The sequence below is a fragment of the Monodelphis domestica genome, chromosome 3 (assembly GCF_027887165.1).
Source record: "Monodelphis domestica isolate mMonDom1 chromosome 3, mMonDom1.pri, whole genome shotgun sequence".
NCBI classification, from domain to species: Eukaryota; Metazoa; Chordata; class Mammalia; order Didelphimorphia; family Didelphidae; genus Monodelphis; species Monodelphis domestica.
The window spans coordinates 91,910,232-91,925,409 of NC_077229.1; the positions used below are offsets into that span (position 1 = coordinate 91,910,232).

At 48.3% G+C, this 15,178-nt stretch overlaps 2 protein-coding genes across 2 annotated transcripts; one reads left to right on the plus strand and one right to left on the minus strand.

The window, feature by feature from the left end:
- The first annotated feature begins 3,018 nt into the window (after window positions 1-3,018).
- On the plus strand, window positions 3,019-6,932 carry LOC103105999 (la-related protein 6-like). Its single transcript, XM_007488964.2, has 4 exons — window positions 3,019-3,181; window positions 3,563-3,703; window positions 4,984-5,191; window positions 6,096-6,932. Exons 2-4 carry the CDS (start codon window positions 3,573-3,575, stop codon window positions 6,792-6,794), a joined length of 1,038 nt encoding a protein of 345 aa, XP_007489026.1. The 5' UTR covers window positions 3,019-3,181; window positions 3,563-3,572; the 3' UTR covers window positions 6,795-6,932.
- A 4,450-nt stretch (window positions 6,933-11,382) lies between these two features.
- PRR22 (proline rich 22) lies at window positions 11,383-14,426 on the minus strand. Its single transcript, XM_001376119.4, has 3 exons — window positions 14,206-14,426; window positions 13,543-13,605; window positions 11,383-12,829 (listed from the first exon to the last, which is right to left on the minus strand). The coding sequence occupies exons 1-3, from the start codon at window positions 14,327-14,329 to the stop codon at window positions 11,490-11,492; spliced, it is 1,527 nt and encodes a 508-aa protein (XP_001376156.2). The 5' UTR covers window positions 14,330-14,426; the 3' UTR covers window positions 11,383-11,489.
- Between the last annotated feature and the right edge of the window lie 752 nt (window positions 14,427-15,178).

A 15,178-nucleotide genomic window follows, 5' to 3' on the forward strand; every position in this document is an offset into this window, starting at 1 on the left:
TCAAAGGATACGAACAGGCAGTTTTCAGATAAAGAAACCAAGACTATATAGTCACAAGAAGAAATGCTCTAAATCACTCTTGATTAGAGAAATGCAAATGAAAACAACTCTGAATACTGGCTCATGTGACAGAAAAAGGAAAATTGGAACACTAATGCATTGCTGATAGAGTTGTGAACTGATCCAACCATTCTTTCTAGAGAGCTATTTGGAACTATGCCCAAAGGGCTTTAAAATTGCATGCCCTTTGGCTCAGCAATACTACTACTAAGTCTGTATCTCAGAGATTTTTTTAAAGGTTAAAAGAACTGTTTGTACAAAAACATTTATAGCCGCTCTTTTTGTGGTGACAGATTTAAAAACTATGGGGCTTTCCATCAGCTGAAAAAGTTGTAGTATATGATTATAATGGAATACTAAGGGGCTATAAGAAATGATGTGAGGGATGGTTTAAGAAAGGAAATTTAAGAAAGACCTACACAAACTGATGCAAAGTGAAATGAGCAGAACCAGGAGATCATTGTGCATAGTAATAGTAATATTATATGATGAACATTTATGAATGGCTTAGCTCTTCTTAGCAATATAGTAAACCAAAACAATTCTCAAACCATCTTCCTCCAGAGAAAGAATTGGAGTCTGAATGCAGAGACATATTATATTCACTTTATTTTTTCATTTTTCTTTGTTTCTCTTTCACAAAATGACTAATGTGAAAAAACGTTATTTTTACATGGAAAATCTGATTTTGTTTGTATAAAAAGTGCTTTATATTTATGTTCTTGGGTTTGTCTTGTCAAGTATACTCCCAAGTAATTTATGCTATCTATGGTTGTTGTAAATAGGGTGTCTCTTACTATCTCTTCTTGCAGGGCTTGTTGTGTGGAAAGTTAAAATTAATCTGTATTTTTTTTTTTGGCACCCCAAGGCAACCTTTGGATTTTAAAAGGAGAAAAAAGTTTGATCTTAAGATTGAAACTATGAATTTGCTTCTCCCCCAACCTGGCTGAAGCGGGATGGAGATAAGTTTTTTATCTTTAAATGAGCCTCTTGAGTAGGGGAGCAATTGAATGAGCCAGGCAGAGCCAGATAGTGAAGAGTGTACATGCGCTTTAAGTAGTGCTGCCTCCTGATCCACCTCTTGTCCAGACTGAGGGCAAAGTCCTCCAATCAAAGAGGCTTGGGAAAGGGACATCACAAAGAGCAGAAATTGGAGTAGGGGAAGCAAGTAGAGGGACTGGCCACACACAGCTGCTGCTTTTTTCCCCCTTCTGGTCCACGTTGTGTTATTTAATAAGTAATTATAAATTGAAATAGCATCTCCCCCAAATTTTAATCATAACAATGGGTAATATATAGGATTGTTAGTGATATACGAGGGTTTATTTTATGTTCTGCTACTTTGCTAAAATTGTTTCACCTAGCTTTTTAGTTGAATCTCTAGGATTTTCCAAATATCCCATCATGTCATCTGCAAAAAGAAATAGTTCTATTACCCCACTGCCAATTCTGATTTCTTGGATTTCTTTTCCTTCTCTTATTTCTATTGCTAGCATTTCAAATACCATATTAAATAATATTAGTGATAATGGGCATCTTTGCTTCACTCCTGATCTTATTAGGAAAGCTTTTGGCTTATCCCTGTTTACAAATTATGCTTGCTGGTGGTTTTAGGTAGATGCTTCCGATCATATTTATTTTTTATTTTTTTAATCTTACCTTCCATTTTAGAATCAATACTAAATATTGGTTCCAAGGCAGAAAAGCAGTAAAGGCTAGGCAACGGGGCTTAAGTGACTTGCCCAGGGTCACACAGCTAGGAAATCTATGAGGCCAGATTTGAACCTAGGACCTCCCATCTCTAGGCCTGGCTCTCCTAGCTGTCTCTTCTTATTTTAAGAAAAACATCGATTTATACTTCTGCTTTCAAGAGAGTCTAGAGTAAATAGATAAATAGATAGTGAAGATAGGTAGAAAGATAATGAAAAGTGAGTAAAACCCTTTTTTGAAACAGGCACAGAAAAATGAAAATTTAAAACTAAGGAATAAAGCTAGCTGAAGGGGAGGAGAGAAAGGGAAAATATCAAGTAAGAAGAGAGAAAGGATTAGGGGGAAGGGGAAGAGAACCAATGGAAACAGGGCCAGCTAAAAAAAATTAAAGTAACTGAAGGAATACTGTGTTTACACAGAAGAGGCAATGTGAACTTGAAGTTCTTCTGCACAGACAATATTCATACATCTAAGAGAAGAGGGGAAATGATCAATTAGGAGAAAAAATCTATAAGATTTTTCTGATAAAGGTTTGGTATTCAAGATACATAAATACATCCTCTCTCCATCTATATGTATATAATACACATATACATATGCACACACATAAAATATATAGATTATGACTGATGCCATCACCCCATCAATGAATGGTCAAAGGTTATCAACAGTTTTCAAAAGAGTAACAGATAAATATTCATAATCACATGAAACAATGTTCCAGATCGAAAATAATAAGAGAAATGCACATCAAAACAACTCTATTGGAGGCAAGAAGAAAGTCAGCGGTCCTGTTGCCTTCCCCCAAACGATTATTTTCCTGGATGGGGACGGTCTTGGAGAGGGTTTCCCTAAGGGACTCCTGGGCTCTTGCTTTCTTAAAATTAGCCCATCCATACAAGAAAACAGAACCCCCACCCCCACCCCCACCCCCACCCCCACGGATGCCTTACAAAGAGTCGGAAGAGCTCACACCTGCGAGCAGGGACAGGTGGATTCTAGTCCTGACCCTCAGCCTGCCTCAGAATGCAACCTTGGGCAGGGCACTTTTTTTCCTTTGGACCTCAGTCTTTCGGACTTTAAAAAGGAAGAGTCTGAACTAGTGTCGGGCTCCGACTTTGTTTGGCCTCCCCAGATGCCATTTTGGTTCTCTCCAAGCAGGAGGGACAACCCACCCACCCAGAAAAGATTTTACTTTCCCAGTTTGACTGCGCGAGTCCCAGCTGGGAAGGGGATGCTAATCTTAGCCATGGAGCACCTGGGGCAACGCCTACCCAGAGACCACATTCCCGGGTACCAATCACCTTCCCCAGCTTAATTGGTCAGGCCAGAAAAGGGCCCGGGAGGGGGACTGGGAGGTGGGGAAGTCATGTGAGCAGGGCGGTAGCCTCTTCCAGGGCCCAGGGTCTAGGTCAGTGTGAAGGGGTGTCTTTGTCCCCTCCCCATACTCCAATCCCCACCCCTAACCCCAAGGGGGTCCCTAGCGGAGGAGGCTGTTTGGGGAGGGGGAGATGTCTCCTTCCGGCTACCTGAGCTTCCCCACGTCTACTTCTCCGGCTATGCCAGCAGCCCCTGGAGCAAGGGCAGAAGCTGAGCGCAGGGCAGCTCCCTCTGGGAGAGGAGAGGGACCTCGGAGACCATCCCGCCGGAGATGCTCTAGAAATGAGCAAACGCCGGAGGGGAAGACAATGAAAAGACCCAGAACCGAGATCCAACCCTTCTGGCTCCCGGTCTGGGCTGTGGCGGCACTATTCTGCCTGGGTTCCTCTCCTTTCTCTGGCTTCCCTTCCAGGTGTGACATCATGACCTCTGCAGGACCCCAGCTCTGTCCAAGACTCCAGCCCCCTTCCTGCTGCTCTCCTGGGGTCCAGAGCAGTCGCTATGCCCTGCCGCCTGCACAGCAACTCAGCCCTGGGGGCAAGGCCCTGGAAGGGTGAGTGCTCCTGGCTCTGCCCCAGAGGGCCGGAGGAGATTGGGTGGCTGTCCCCCCTTTTCTCAAGGGGCAGGTCGGGTGGGCTCTGGAAGAGGGGGTTCATTCTGGCCCTAAGCAATCTAGTCCAGTGGAAAGACAGCCTGGGAGTTGGGAAGAACTACCTTCAAGACCTCAGAGAGTATTGTCCATGAGATGCTGGATGCCAGTTATAACCAGTAACCCAAAGCAATTCTCTAAGATTTAATTGCCAGACTGTTCATCTGTGTTAGTATGTAGAGCTCCCCACATGGAACCTTCCATCTGTGCTTCTCCCTTCTGTGTCTCACAGGTATGGTAAAAAAAAAATGTCTCCATTGCCTAGCTAGGTCCTACAGGTGTAGAGGATGGGGGGTCTTGGAAGGCTGGATGCTTTTCTAGGTCAATCCCTTATTGCTGCCCTACTGGCCTCTCTCTGGCTGGAAAAAGGTAGCATTAATATATTGCCTTAAGAGGGGGCAGTTGGGAGGCTCAGTGGATTAAGAGCCAAGCCTAGAAGACGGGAAGTCCTGGGTTCAAATGTGACCTTAGACCCTTCCTAGCTGTGTGACCCTGGGCAAGTCACTTGACCCCCACTGCCTAGCCCTTACCATTCTTCTGACTTGGAGCCAATACATAGTATTGATCCTAAAACAGAAGGTAAGGGTTTTAAAAGATATTAGATCATGTATTTATGTAATATTTTATATATATTATACATTCTATGTATATGATATATATAATGGTTTAAGGTTTGCAAAGCACTTAGTAAAAATGATCTCACTTAATCCCAAGACAACCCTAAGAGGGGCTATAATTCTTCCCATCCTACAGATAAAGACACTGAGGCTGAGAAAGGTTAAGTGAGTTGCCCAGAGTCACAAAGCTAGTTATAGTTAGGTAGGACTGAAATCTGGGCTTCATGCTTCCAAGTTCAGCTTGCTGCCTATCCTACTCAGGCCTCATGTAAGAATTCTACCTCTTGCAGTCCCTCTGGGCCCAAAAGCTCATCCCAATTCTGAGGCCCTTGGAAGGTGCTCCCTGGCTATTGGCAAAGCCACAGAATGGAATGAGCTCCAGCACCCTCCATGCTGCCACCACCAAGTGTCTCTTTCATGGATTCAGTCAATGACCATTTATTAAGCATCACCTGTGCGTGCCAGGCACTGATAAGTGTTGGATTAGGCATGGGGGAAGACCTTTGGGAATCACTAGGGCAATCTAGACAAGGGCTCTCATTCCTGTCTTTTCCCCCAACCCCTCAGGAGCTATAAGCTGGGTGGCTTCCTGGAAGCAGAGGCCCCCATCTGGCCCAGTGGTGTCCCTGACCCCCAGCTGGTGAGGAACATCATAGCCCAAGTGGAGTCCTACCTATCCAATGAGAATCTGGCCCAGGATGCCTTCCTCCTGAAGCACGTGCAGAAAAGCAAGCTGGGCTTCGTCAGCATCAAGCTACTGACCTCCTTCAAGAAGGTCCCTTCCTCCTTTCTTCCTTCCTCCCTCTCTCATTCCCTCTGGGCAGGGCTGGTGGGCTTCCAAGTCAACAGTTTATTTACTAAGCATTTATTAAGTTCCAGCTGTGGGCTGAGCTCTCTGCTAGGGGATGGGGACACAAAGGGACCCCCCCCCCAAATCCCTGCCCTCAAGCAGCTACGTTCTATTGAAGATAAATATACAGATAGATATGATGGGTGAAATTTACTCTGAAGTAGATGGAGGTAGGAAGTACACTGACAACTGAGGGGGGAAAAAGAATCCCGACTGGCCTTAGGGGGGGTCCCACTTGAGCTGAGCTTTGGGGGAGTTAAGGATTTTACTAGATGGAGGAGAAAGCATTGGGGCAGCCTCCCCAGAGGCAGGAGATGCAATGGCATGGATGGGAACATAGCAAGTAGGCTGGAAGGTGGAGGACATGAGCAGGAGTAAAGTGCTAAGCTAAGAGGAGGTATTTTTTATTTATTTGCCTAGAGGCAAAAGGCAGTCCCTAGAGCTGCTTCTAGTGAATAACATGACATGACAGGCTCTTGGAATCTCAGTTCATCAGCCTATATCGCCTCTCTCCCTTTTCCAATCCTGCACCCTCTGATTCTCCTGCTTCCCGAGTTCCATCCTTCCTCAGTGAGCTTGAAAGCCCTCTAGAGCTTATAGCTCTCAGGGGGTTCAGGGGAGAGAACAGGCTCTAGAGGGGTTTCAGCTCATACTGAGGAAGGATGGAACTCGGCAAGGGCTGAGGTTCTGGTGGAGGCTTTACTTGGACTTCAAGATAAGAGCCTCCCACCCTGGAAGCTCCCCTGCTTAGGTCTCATCTTAGCCTGGGTTTGGGGGGGCAGACCTGGATTCCTGGGACAGTACAGATCATATGTCCTCACTTCCACAGGTAAAGTGTCTGACCCGTGACTGGCGCCTGACATGCTATGCCCTGCGTTCCTCAGCCATGCTGGAGGTGAATGAGGAGGGCACTAAAGTGCGTCGAAGGATTCCTGTCCCTGACTGGCTCTTGGTTCTCTCACACACCAAATTGCTTCTGGTGTGGGAAGATCCAGAACCTGGGTTCCCCAGAGAGTCAACAGTCCAGCCCCCGGGGTTCCTAGCAGCTGTTAGTAACCTCTTTGGACCTTTTGGGGCCCTCACTTCCATCCGTGTCCTGCGGCCAGGCAAGAAGCTCCCACCAGATGTGCTGCCCTATGCAACCCGCTATCCTGAGCTTCTCCACTGTCCCTGTGCCCTGGTCCAGTTTGAGAGCGTGGAAGCTGCTGGCCAGGCCTTCACTACCTTACAGGAAGACCCTAGGGGCTTTCGAGTGGTGAGGCTGGCCAAGAAGGGCCATCGTCAGAATGGGCCTGGGGTGGAAGGAGGCAGCATTCCCCCAGCCCCCTGTGCCAGCTCAGAGGCTCAGGAACCCCAAACATCATTCTCTCCTAACCTGTTGGGTCCCTTGCCCACTGTGACCCACTCCTGGTCCTGGGGTCCCAATCCTGTTCCTCCCCTGCCCAGGCTTGATGTGAGCCGCCTACCTCATGGCCCTGATGGCACAAGAGGTTTTCACCACCGAGTTAGACACATACTACAGCCCTGAGTCCCAGGGGTAGACTAGAGCTCAGGGAAGAAGTGAAGACCATGGGGGAGTGGGGAAGAGGGACAGCAATGGGGAAAAGCCTGTTCAGCTGGCTCATTTTTGTGATCATCTCCAATAAATGATGCCTCAGGTCTCCTTGCCCCTGTGTTTAGATACTGTGTGCTTGCATTTCTCTACTCACATCAGAACCCTGGCTTTGGGGGTTGGTATCTTTGGTAATGAGGGGGGGAAGGATGAAGACTGGGAAGCTGGAGCCAGGACCTGAACCCTTCCCTTCTACACTGGATCTGGGGCCATGGTTCCTTGAAGGAAGAGATCTGGGGTGCTAGCAAAGGCCATGAACTGGGATCCAGCATATTTGGGCTCAACTCCCAACACTATCCCTGACCAAAGTCCCTTCTCTTTCCATTTCTATTCCCTACTTCACTCAACAAAAGTTCCACCTGGGAGAAACCATCTTTCCCTTGCCCAAGAGGGTTAGCAAATTCCCATCACCTGCACTTGAGACTATTTATTTCATAAGTATTTGCAGGAGCAGGAACTTATTTCCTCCACCACCAACCCCTTGGCACTTACTGGAATTTAGTAAGTGATCAATGCTTGTTGACTTAACTCTAGGGCAGGGGGAGTAGGGATGATTTGCCTCAAGTCAAACCTCTTCCTTTCCCCTGCTACCTCTCCGGTTCTCAGCCTTATTCTGTTTCCCCTTCTGGTGCCTGTCAAACACATCTTGATCCCAGAGGGCTACAACTCATTTTCCTGTTTATTTGTTCCATTGTTGATTGCTCCAGTGCTCTCACTATCTTTCCCTTTCTTCTTCCCACCACTAACACCAGGTTAAAAGGACCAAACATAGTTTTTTCTCTCACCACTGTCCTTTGAGAACCTTCTCCCACCTCCAACATTACCTACTTGCCTCTGTCTGTATATCACCCTACCTAGATTAAAGTTCAGCACCTGTCCTCATCCTTGATTTCAAGATTCAAGTATTTTAATGCCCTAGCCCTTCCAGTTCATGGATCTCTTATCTTCATTCTGCCTAGGCTACATCCTATCTTTTCCCTCTCCCATCCCATCCCCTCGCTCCTCTTTAAACCTTTGTTCTCAAGAGTATCCTTGCTCTGCTTGACTTCAGAAAGCGAACTAGGAACAAGGATTACAGAGAGGCACATTTAGGTTTGATATCAGGAAAAACTTCCTGAGACTTGGAGCCATCTCAAGATGGAATAAAGATCGCGGTAGAGATTGGGTTTCCCCTCAAAGAATAGAAGGGTGGCTGATGACTTTTAGGGGATATTGTAAAGAGGATTCTTGATCTGATGGGGGTTGGACTGGAGGACCTTAGTACTTCATCCCTGCTTAGATGGTTCAATCCATCACCTGTTCTGACCTTATCTTTTTCCCTTTCAGAGTCTTGACCCTATAGTTAGCCAGTACTGTCCCCCCCCCAGAATCCTTTGCTTTCTTGTCCCATCCATTATCTGATAATCCCATGCCATCTTCTTTAGGCCTGTACTACTGAAGCAGGGGCATCACAGACTTGTGCTTAATGGATCTACTATACATTTATATTGTCAAACTTTGGGTTCTCTCTGGTACAAGAGCCATCTTTTCATTCAACAAGCATTATAGCTTTTATTCATCTGAATTTCCCTAACATCACAACCTATCCTTTTCTCAGATGACATTGAGACAGACCATGAGCAACTTTCTCTTCCCTCCCCCTCGAAATCTCTGAACCCTCATCTCCTTTGAAGCAATGGCAGTCCTTTTGGCCAAAGTTAACCCTTCTACTTGCACCAGTGAATTCTTTCTCTTCTGACCCCATTAATCACCCCCACACTCCATCTTTAATCTTCCCTCTTTGGTTCTTTCCCTGTTGCCTGCAAATGAACCAATTCTCTCCACCTTCTTTTGATCTTGCCATCTTGTCAAGCCAGCATCAGCATTTTTTTTTTAAATCACTAAACTACTATAATTTTGCTTCCATTCCATTCACCTATATTTCTTGCAATTTAGCTTCTTGACTTCACTATTCTCAAGCTCCTTCTGGAGATCAAGAATAATCCTCATTATGACATTATCTTGTATTTTCTTATATGTTTACACATTGTCTCTCCCAATACCTTGAGGGTCAGGAGTGTGCATTCATTTGCCCAGCTTTGGACATAGCAGGTACTTAACAAATGCTGGTTGACTATATGATCTTTCCACTTCCCTGCTCAAAAACCATCAGTGGCTTCCTATTTCCTCTAATTTCCTTAGACCCCCTTCTTGACTTCTGCAACTTTCAACACTGTTGTCCACCTCTTCCTCCTGGATATTCTCTCCTCCCTTGGTTTCCTTGCTCCAACTCTATCCTGTTCATTTTCATGTTTGATTATTCCTTTTAAGACTCACTGGTACATCTTCAGCATACGCATCACTCATCACTGTCTTTGGCCCTCCTCTCCCTTGATTTCATCAGCTCCCACAGATTCAATCATCACTTATATAGTGATGACTCCCCATTCTGCATATATTCCCATGTGCCCATCTTTAATCAACCACTGCTCAGATCTTCTGGATATGCAAATAAAATTCACCTTCCTTCACAAACCTGTCCTTTTCTCCAATCTATTTCTTTTGAGCCCAGGAATACAGGATCAAACTCTCAACAGACATCATTGGCTCTTCCCTCTCTGTCATTCCTCACATTGTTAATTTGCTAAATCTTGCTTCCACAACATTTCCTGTAGCTATCACTGAGCTACCATCTTAATTCAGGCTCTCAGAAATTCTTGGGACTCTTGTGATTGCTTTCCAGTCTCTCCAAAGCATTGTACATATAGCCATCAAAATAACTCACTTACCAAGTCCTATAAATTCTACTACTACACTATCTCTGAGCTCACATGGCTACAAGCCTAATTCATGCTCTCATTATCTCTCACCTGGACTGTTGTAACAGCCTCCTAATTGGTCTCCTGACCTCCTCTCTTCCCCTCTTCAATGAATCCTTCACATTGTCAAAGTGATGCTCCTGATGCAAAGGGCCAAGCCATTCCCTTTCGAAATAAGCTTCAAGTGTTTTGCTCTAAGATCAAATATAAACTACTCAGTTTGGTACTTCAACCCTTCACAACTGTTCCGAGTTGTTTATAAATGATCCCCACCTCATACATTCTGTATCCAGTCATATTGTGAGCTTCACTGTTCTTGTACTATCCACTGTCTTTACAGAGGCTGTTCCCCCATACCTGGAATGCATAACCTCCTTAACTCCAACTTCTAGACCCCCCGTTTCCTTAAAGCCTCAGTTCAAGTACCTACAAGTCTTTTCCTTGTCTATGACCTACCCCCCCCCCATTGTCCCACCCTATTATGAAATTACCTTTTCTTATATTTACTCACGTATTTACAGTCTCTCCCAATACAACATAACTTCCTTGAGGGTAAGGAGTGTGCATTCATGTGCCCAGTGCCCGACAGTGGGCACTTAATAAATGCTGGCTAATTGACCTTACCACTTCCCTGCTCAAAAACCATCAGTGGCTCCCAACTTCCTCTAAGAAACAGTACCAACTCTTCAGCCTAGCATTTAAGGAATTCAGTAATCTAGTACCAACCTACCTTTGTGGCCGCTTCATGTTACTTCCCACTCGTAGCCTGCAATTTGGTCAAAATGGACCTGCTAGTTGTTCCTAGAACTTAGTGGGCAGCCCTTCTCTTCCTGATGCCATGTCTGATGACTGTCCCCTAAGCCTGGAATGATCTTTCTTTCTTCCCCCCTCATTTTCAAAGGTCAACACTATTCCTCTTCCTTGATGAATCCACATCCCTTCCTAGCTTAGTGTTCTCCCTCTCCTTACATTTTCCTAGAGCTCATCAGGTTCCTTTGACCCCATCACTTTAAGGTATATACTGAGCCATCTCTCTTCTCAAGCAAATGTAAAATCATTGAGATTAGGGGCTGCGTACAGTAACGTGTACAGCACTCGGCATCTGCTGAATGAATCGTTCCCCTCTACACCTTGACTGTTTTGTCAGTAGACTTACTGCACATCTATTCTTTCCACCCAGTAGAACCTGAGGTTCTTGAGGGCAGGGAGTATTTCCTTTTTTGCCTAAGTGATTCCCTTCACCAAGCCCAGTGCCTGGCACAGAGTGGGTGCTGAGTAAAGGTTGCATTGAATTCATGTTTAAAACAAAGGGATTGGAATTGACAGCTGTATCACTCAAGTGATATTCTGATACAAGCTGTTTTCTTTTCTACATACGGAACATCCTCAATTTATAGGGATCTACTCCCCCTTTCTGCTCAGGGTTTCTGAGGGGAAGTGGGGAGAGCATTGCTAAGAGAAGTTCTAGTTCCAGCTCTTCCACTAACTTGTGGCATCACCTTGCTTGGGCCAGTCTTTTTCCCCTCTATGGATCCCTTTCCCTTATCTGTAAAATGAAGGTTTGGGGACCAGATCAGCTCTGAGGTCATTTCTATCACAAGGATTCTATGACTCACCCATCCCTGCCCCAAGGATTCATGGGGCTCTGGTCTCCCTTGCCCCCATCCTCAGGTCTTGTGTGTGGGGCAGGTAGGATGGGCCAAAGCTATATCAGATACACTTTAATAGAACTTTGGGGACGGACTGGCCGTCCACATGCACTAGGTCCCCCCTCCCCCCGGGTCCCCTCTACTTCCTTAGCCCAAGGGGCTTGTCAAGGGTCTGGCCTGGGCCCCAGGCCCTTCTGTCCCCCCTCAACTGGGCCCGTGGCCAGCTTAGACTTGACTCCAGGCTTTGCCTTCTTGGAGGCAGTGCCTGCTTTCTTCTTTCCAGGGGGATCAAGCCGTGGAGTCGGAGGGGTTCCCCCACCTGGGCAGGGTTTGGAGGTGGGCGGGACAATTGCGAGGTCCCATTTGATTTCCTCGTCCAAGGCCTTGAAATTGTAGAAATAGTCCATGTTAGAGACAGTGTCTAGGATCTCAGGCACACTGTAGTCAAAGGAGAGCAGCTCATCAGGAAGATTGAGGGATCGGATGTCACTGGACGAATCGTCACAGGTCCCTGGTGGGGGCGGAGGACCAGGGCCATCCCGAAGCAGGCCCAGGCCCCCCAATCCCTCCCGTGGGGACCCCTCAGGCTCTGTGTTGGCTGGTGAGCAATCGAAGAGCTTCATGGCATCCTCCAGTAACACCTTCTCAGGCAGCACAAAGGGCTTTGGTGCCTCCAGGGCCTTGTTTTCCTCCAGCAGGGGGGATTCCTCTGCCTCCTGGGGGGCTTGGGCTGGCACTGACTCCATAGCTGCCGGGGGAGGCTGTTCCCCAGAGCAGCAAGGAGTTGGTGGGAAGATGAGGCTGGCCACAGCCCCTCCACCACTACCACCACCACCACCACCACCGCCACCGCCGCCACCACCACCGCCACCACCGCCGCCGCCGCTGCCACCACCACTGCCGCCGCTGCCACCACCGCCACCGCCACCACCACTACCACCACCACCATCCTTCAGCTCCTTGGACTTGTCGGCATAGGCTGGAAAGCCCAGTGGCTCTGGGCCTTGTAGCTGGCTCAGTCGGCCCTTGAGGTGACCATAGGCCCCAGGCTGAAGCAGTGGTTCACCGGGCAATGTGATGAGCAGCTGAGGAAACTTGTTCTCCTTGGCAGCTGGGGGCCCCAGGCCATCTTTCTGAAGGTGTGGGGGAAGCTCCAGGAAAGAGGGGGGCACCTCACTCAGTGGTCCCGCCACAAAGCCCAAGGGCTCAGGGGCTGGGGCTGGAGTGGGCCCCTCAGGTGGGAAGTACGGCACCAAGTACTGGGGTGTGCCGGGCACAGACTGGTAATGGGGGTAAGGTGTGGGTTGCACTGGTGCCTTGAGGTAGCGCTGAGGGTCCAGGAGGTAGCTGCCTGGGGACCCAGCCCCGCTGCCCCCACCACCTGCCCCGCTGCCCCCACCAGCAGCCAGCTTGTACAAAGACGACTGGCCGAAATCTGTGGTGGCCCACTCGATCCGGTAGATGCGAGGGTCAAAGAAACAGCCGCAGGGCGCCATCTGGAAACCTGGGGCCGCAGGATACAGGGTTGGGGGGCCAGGGGAGTCACATCCAACTCCCAGGATCCTCCCTTACCCTCTTCTAACATTACCATGGTTTGGTTCCCCAGGATCTATGGGAATTTCCTGGACCCAGGCCTTGGATCCCACCCCGTGGCTCTAAAGGTCCCATGATCCCCCAAGGCTATGAACCCAAGCAGGCAATCCTACCAACAAGGGCACACAAAGACCCCTTCCACCCTGTATCTGCAGTTGGTCCCTCACCCTCTTGAAACCCCCCAAGCTCAGGTTCAGCCCCTAGTTGGTTATGGTGCTGGGTCAGTCTCAGGAGAATGTGGAGAGAACACTGACCACTGGGAGGTATTGAGGCTGGCTTGGCAGGAACAGAGGCTGAGGGGAATTGATGTTTTCCCTCCCTGCCATAGCTGGGACCCAGAAGGAGCAAACTGTGCTGCATCTCTCCCCTGCCTTGTGGGGAGGGCCTGGGTGGCCCCAGCCTTTATTGGCCTCCCAGGAGGAGTTAGGACAGCAATACTGGACATTAGCAGTGAGGGTCACCGGACTGGGGTGACTAGGATGAGGGCTGACTGGTGATGGCACATAGGGTAAAATGAAAAGGGGTAGTGGGCTGCCCCACAGGCCCCTGGAGCCTGCCCCCATGGGCCAGGAGCCCCTATCCTTGAATCCCTCCAAGCAGCTGGACCCTGGGCACAGAAGGTACCTGCCGGCGGAGACGGGAACACTTCTTTCTCCTGATTTTGGGGATGGTACAGGCTGGATGATCCTGAGAATTGAGAATAGCAGGAAGAAGTGTGGGGCGAAGGGTAGAAGGGCAGAGAAGATTCTTGGGCAGAGGTTGGGGGCAAAAAAAAAAACCCTGCAACTGAGCTCTAGGGGATATTGTGGTACAGGAATGTTGAAGACAGGAGGTCTTGGGGGTGCTGGGCTCCAAATGGGAAGGCTTTCACTAAGACTTTCCTCAAGGCTGGCCCTGTAATGACCACTAGGAACCTCACCAAATGACAAGGTTGGGCCAGACTACTCTGAACACATCACTGAGCCATCCAAGGATTGCTTTGAGCACCTTATTCCCAATCGCACCCTTTCTCTGGGAACAGGGTCCTACACTGATGACTCAGAGAAGAAGGGCAGCTAGCAATAGACCCCCAGATTCTCCCCATCCCAGGATTTGAAGTCCAAGATGCAGGCTTTGGAGGACTTGTTCTCTTTCTCCATTCCCTTCAGGAGTCAAGCCCTAGTCACTTTTGGAAATCCCTCCACTTGAGGTCCCTGAGAGGCCTTGTGAGAGACCCCGTGGGAGCTCTGCTCCTGGCCAGATCCCTAGTGGAAGGGATGACTGATGGGGACAGGGAGAGACTCTTACCAACAGAGGGGAGGGGCTCAGGGAAAGCCTGGACAGGCCGGCTTGCTGGGCTCTCTGGCTTGTCCAGGGGCCGGGGGCTGTAGGTCTCATGGGCTGCTGCGTAAAAGGCTTTTGAGTGCTGCATGACTAAGGCCCAGGAGGCCGAGCCCTCGCCCAGCCCGCGGGCGAGGTGGGTGGGGAGAATGGGGTCGGAGTGTTACAGGGGGCAGGCGGGTTCTGTTTGCATGGTTACTCCAGAAGGAGTTCCGGGTGGGTCCTGGAGATTCCGAGATGCCCAGTCATGGGCTGGGAAGGGGAGGAGTGGAGGTGACAGATCTGGTTGCCTCTTCGTGCCAGGCCAAAAACTAAGGCATATACCCTACTATTTTCTCTGCTTAGGGAGGAACACCAGTATTTAAAGGTCAGCGGAGGACTCAGGAGAGAGGCAGGGCTGGGACAGGGAAGGCAAGGAAGGCTCCATGGGGCAGTGGTCTTATGAATCCTAGTATCAGGAGACTGTGCTCCTAAAGGCATCTTGGAAGTGTGGGAAGATGAGTAAAAGAAAGAGGGGAGATAGGAGGAGGAGAGGAAGGACAACTGGCTTGAGTCCTACTTCCACCCCTTTCTGGCCAAGCATAAGCATGGGCAAATCACTTCACCCAAATCTCAGTTTTCTCATTGGTAAAATGGGGATCCCAAGATCCTCAACTTAAGAGCTAGAAAGAAATCCTAGAAGTCATTTAGTCCAATACAGATAGAACTAGGAGGTCTAGAGAGGTTAACTAATTTACCCAAGGAAACAGTGATTACAAAAGGTAGAGAAGGAATCAGAACCTAGTGCTCTGAGTCCAAGTTCAATGCTCTCTCCCCTTGACCCCATTCCCAGAGAATAGCATCCCTGTGACTTATCACAGGGATATATTCAGGAGGAATTTCCTAAATCAGAGTGCTATAGAGTCTTAAGTTATTATTTTTAGTATAGAGGATATGGCAG

Bases quoted from the DNA above. Each gene is read 5' to 3' on its own strand.
- PRR22 (XM_001376119.4), bottom strand. From the start codon at position 14,329: ATGCAGCACTCAAAAGCCTTTTACGCAGCAGCCCATGAGACCTACAGC. The intron at 13,606-14,205 runs GTAAGAGTCTCT...CTCAATTCTCAG, and splicing joins TGAGCCCCTCCCCTCTGTTG to GATCATCCAGCCTGTACCAT. The intron at 12,830-13,542 runs GTACCTTCTGTG...CTGCGGCCCCAG, and splicing joins GTTCCCGTCTCCGCCGGCAG to GTTTCCAGATGGCGCCCTGC.
- LOC103105999 (XM_007488964.2), top strand. From the start codon at position 3,573: ATGACCTCTGCAGGACCCCAGCTCTGTCCAAGACTCCAGCCCCCTTCC. The intron at 3,704-4,983 runs GTGAGTGCTCCT...CCAACCCCTCAG, and splicing joins GGGGGCAAGGCCCTGGAAGG to GAGCTATAAGCTGGGTGGCT. The intron at 5,192-6,095 runs GTCCCTTCCTCC...TCACTTCCACAG, and splicing joins TACTGACCTCCTTCAAGAAG to GTAAAGTGTCTGACCCGTGA.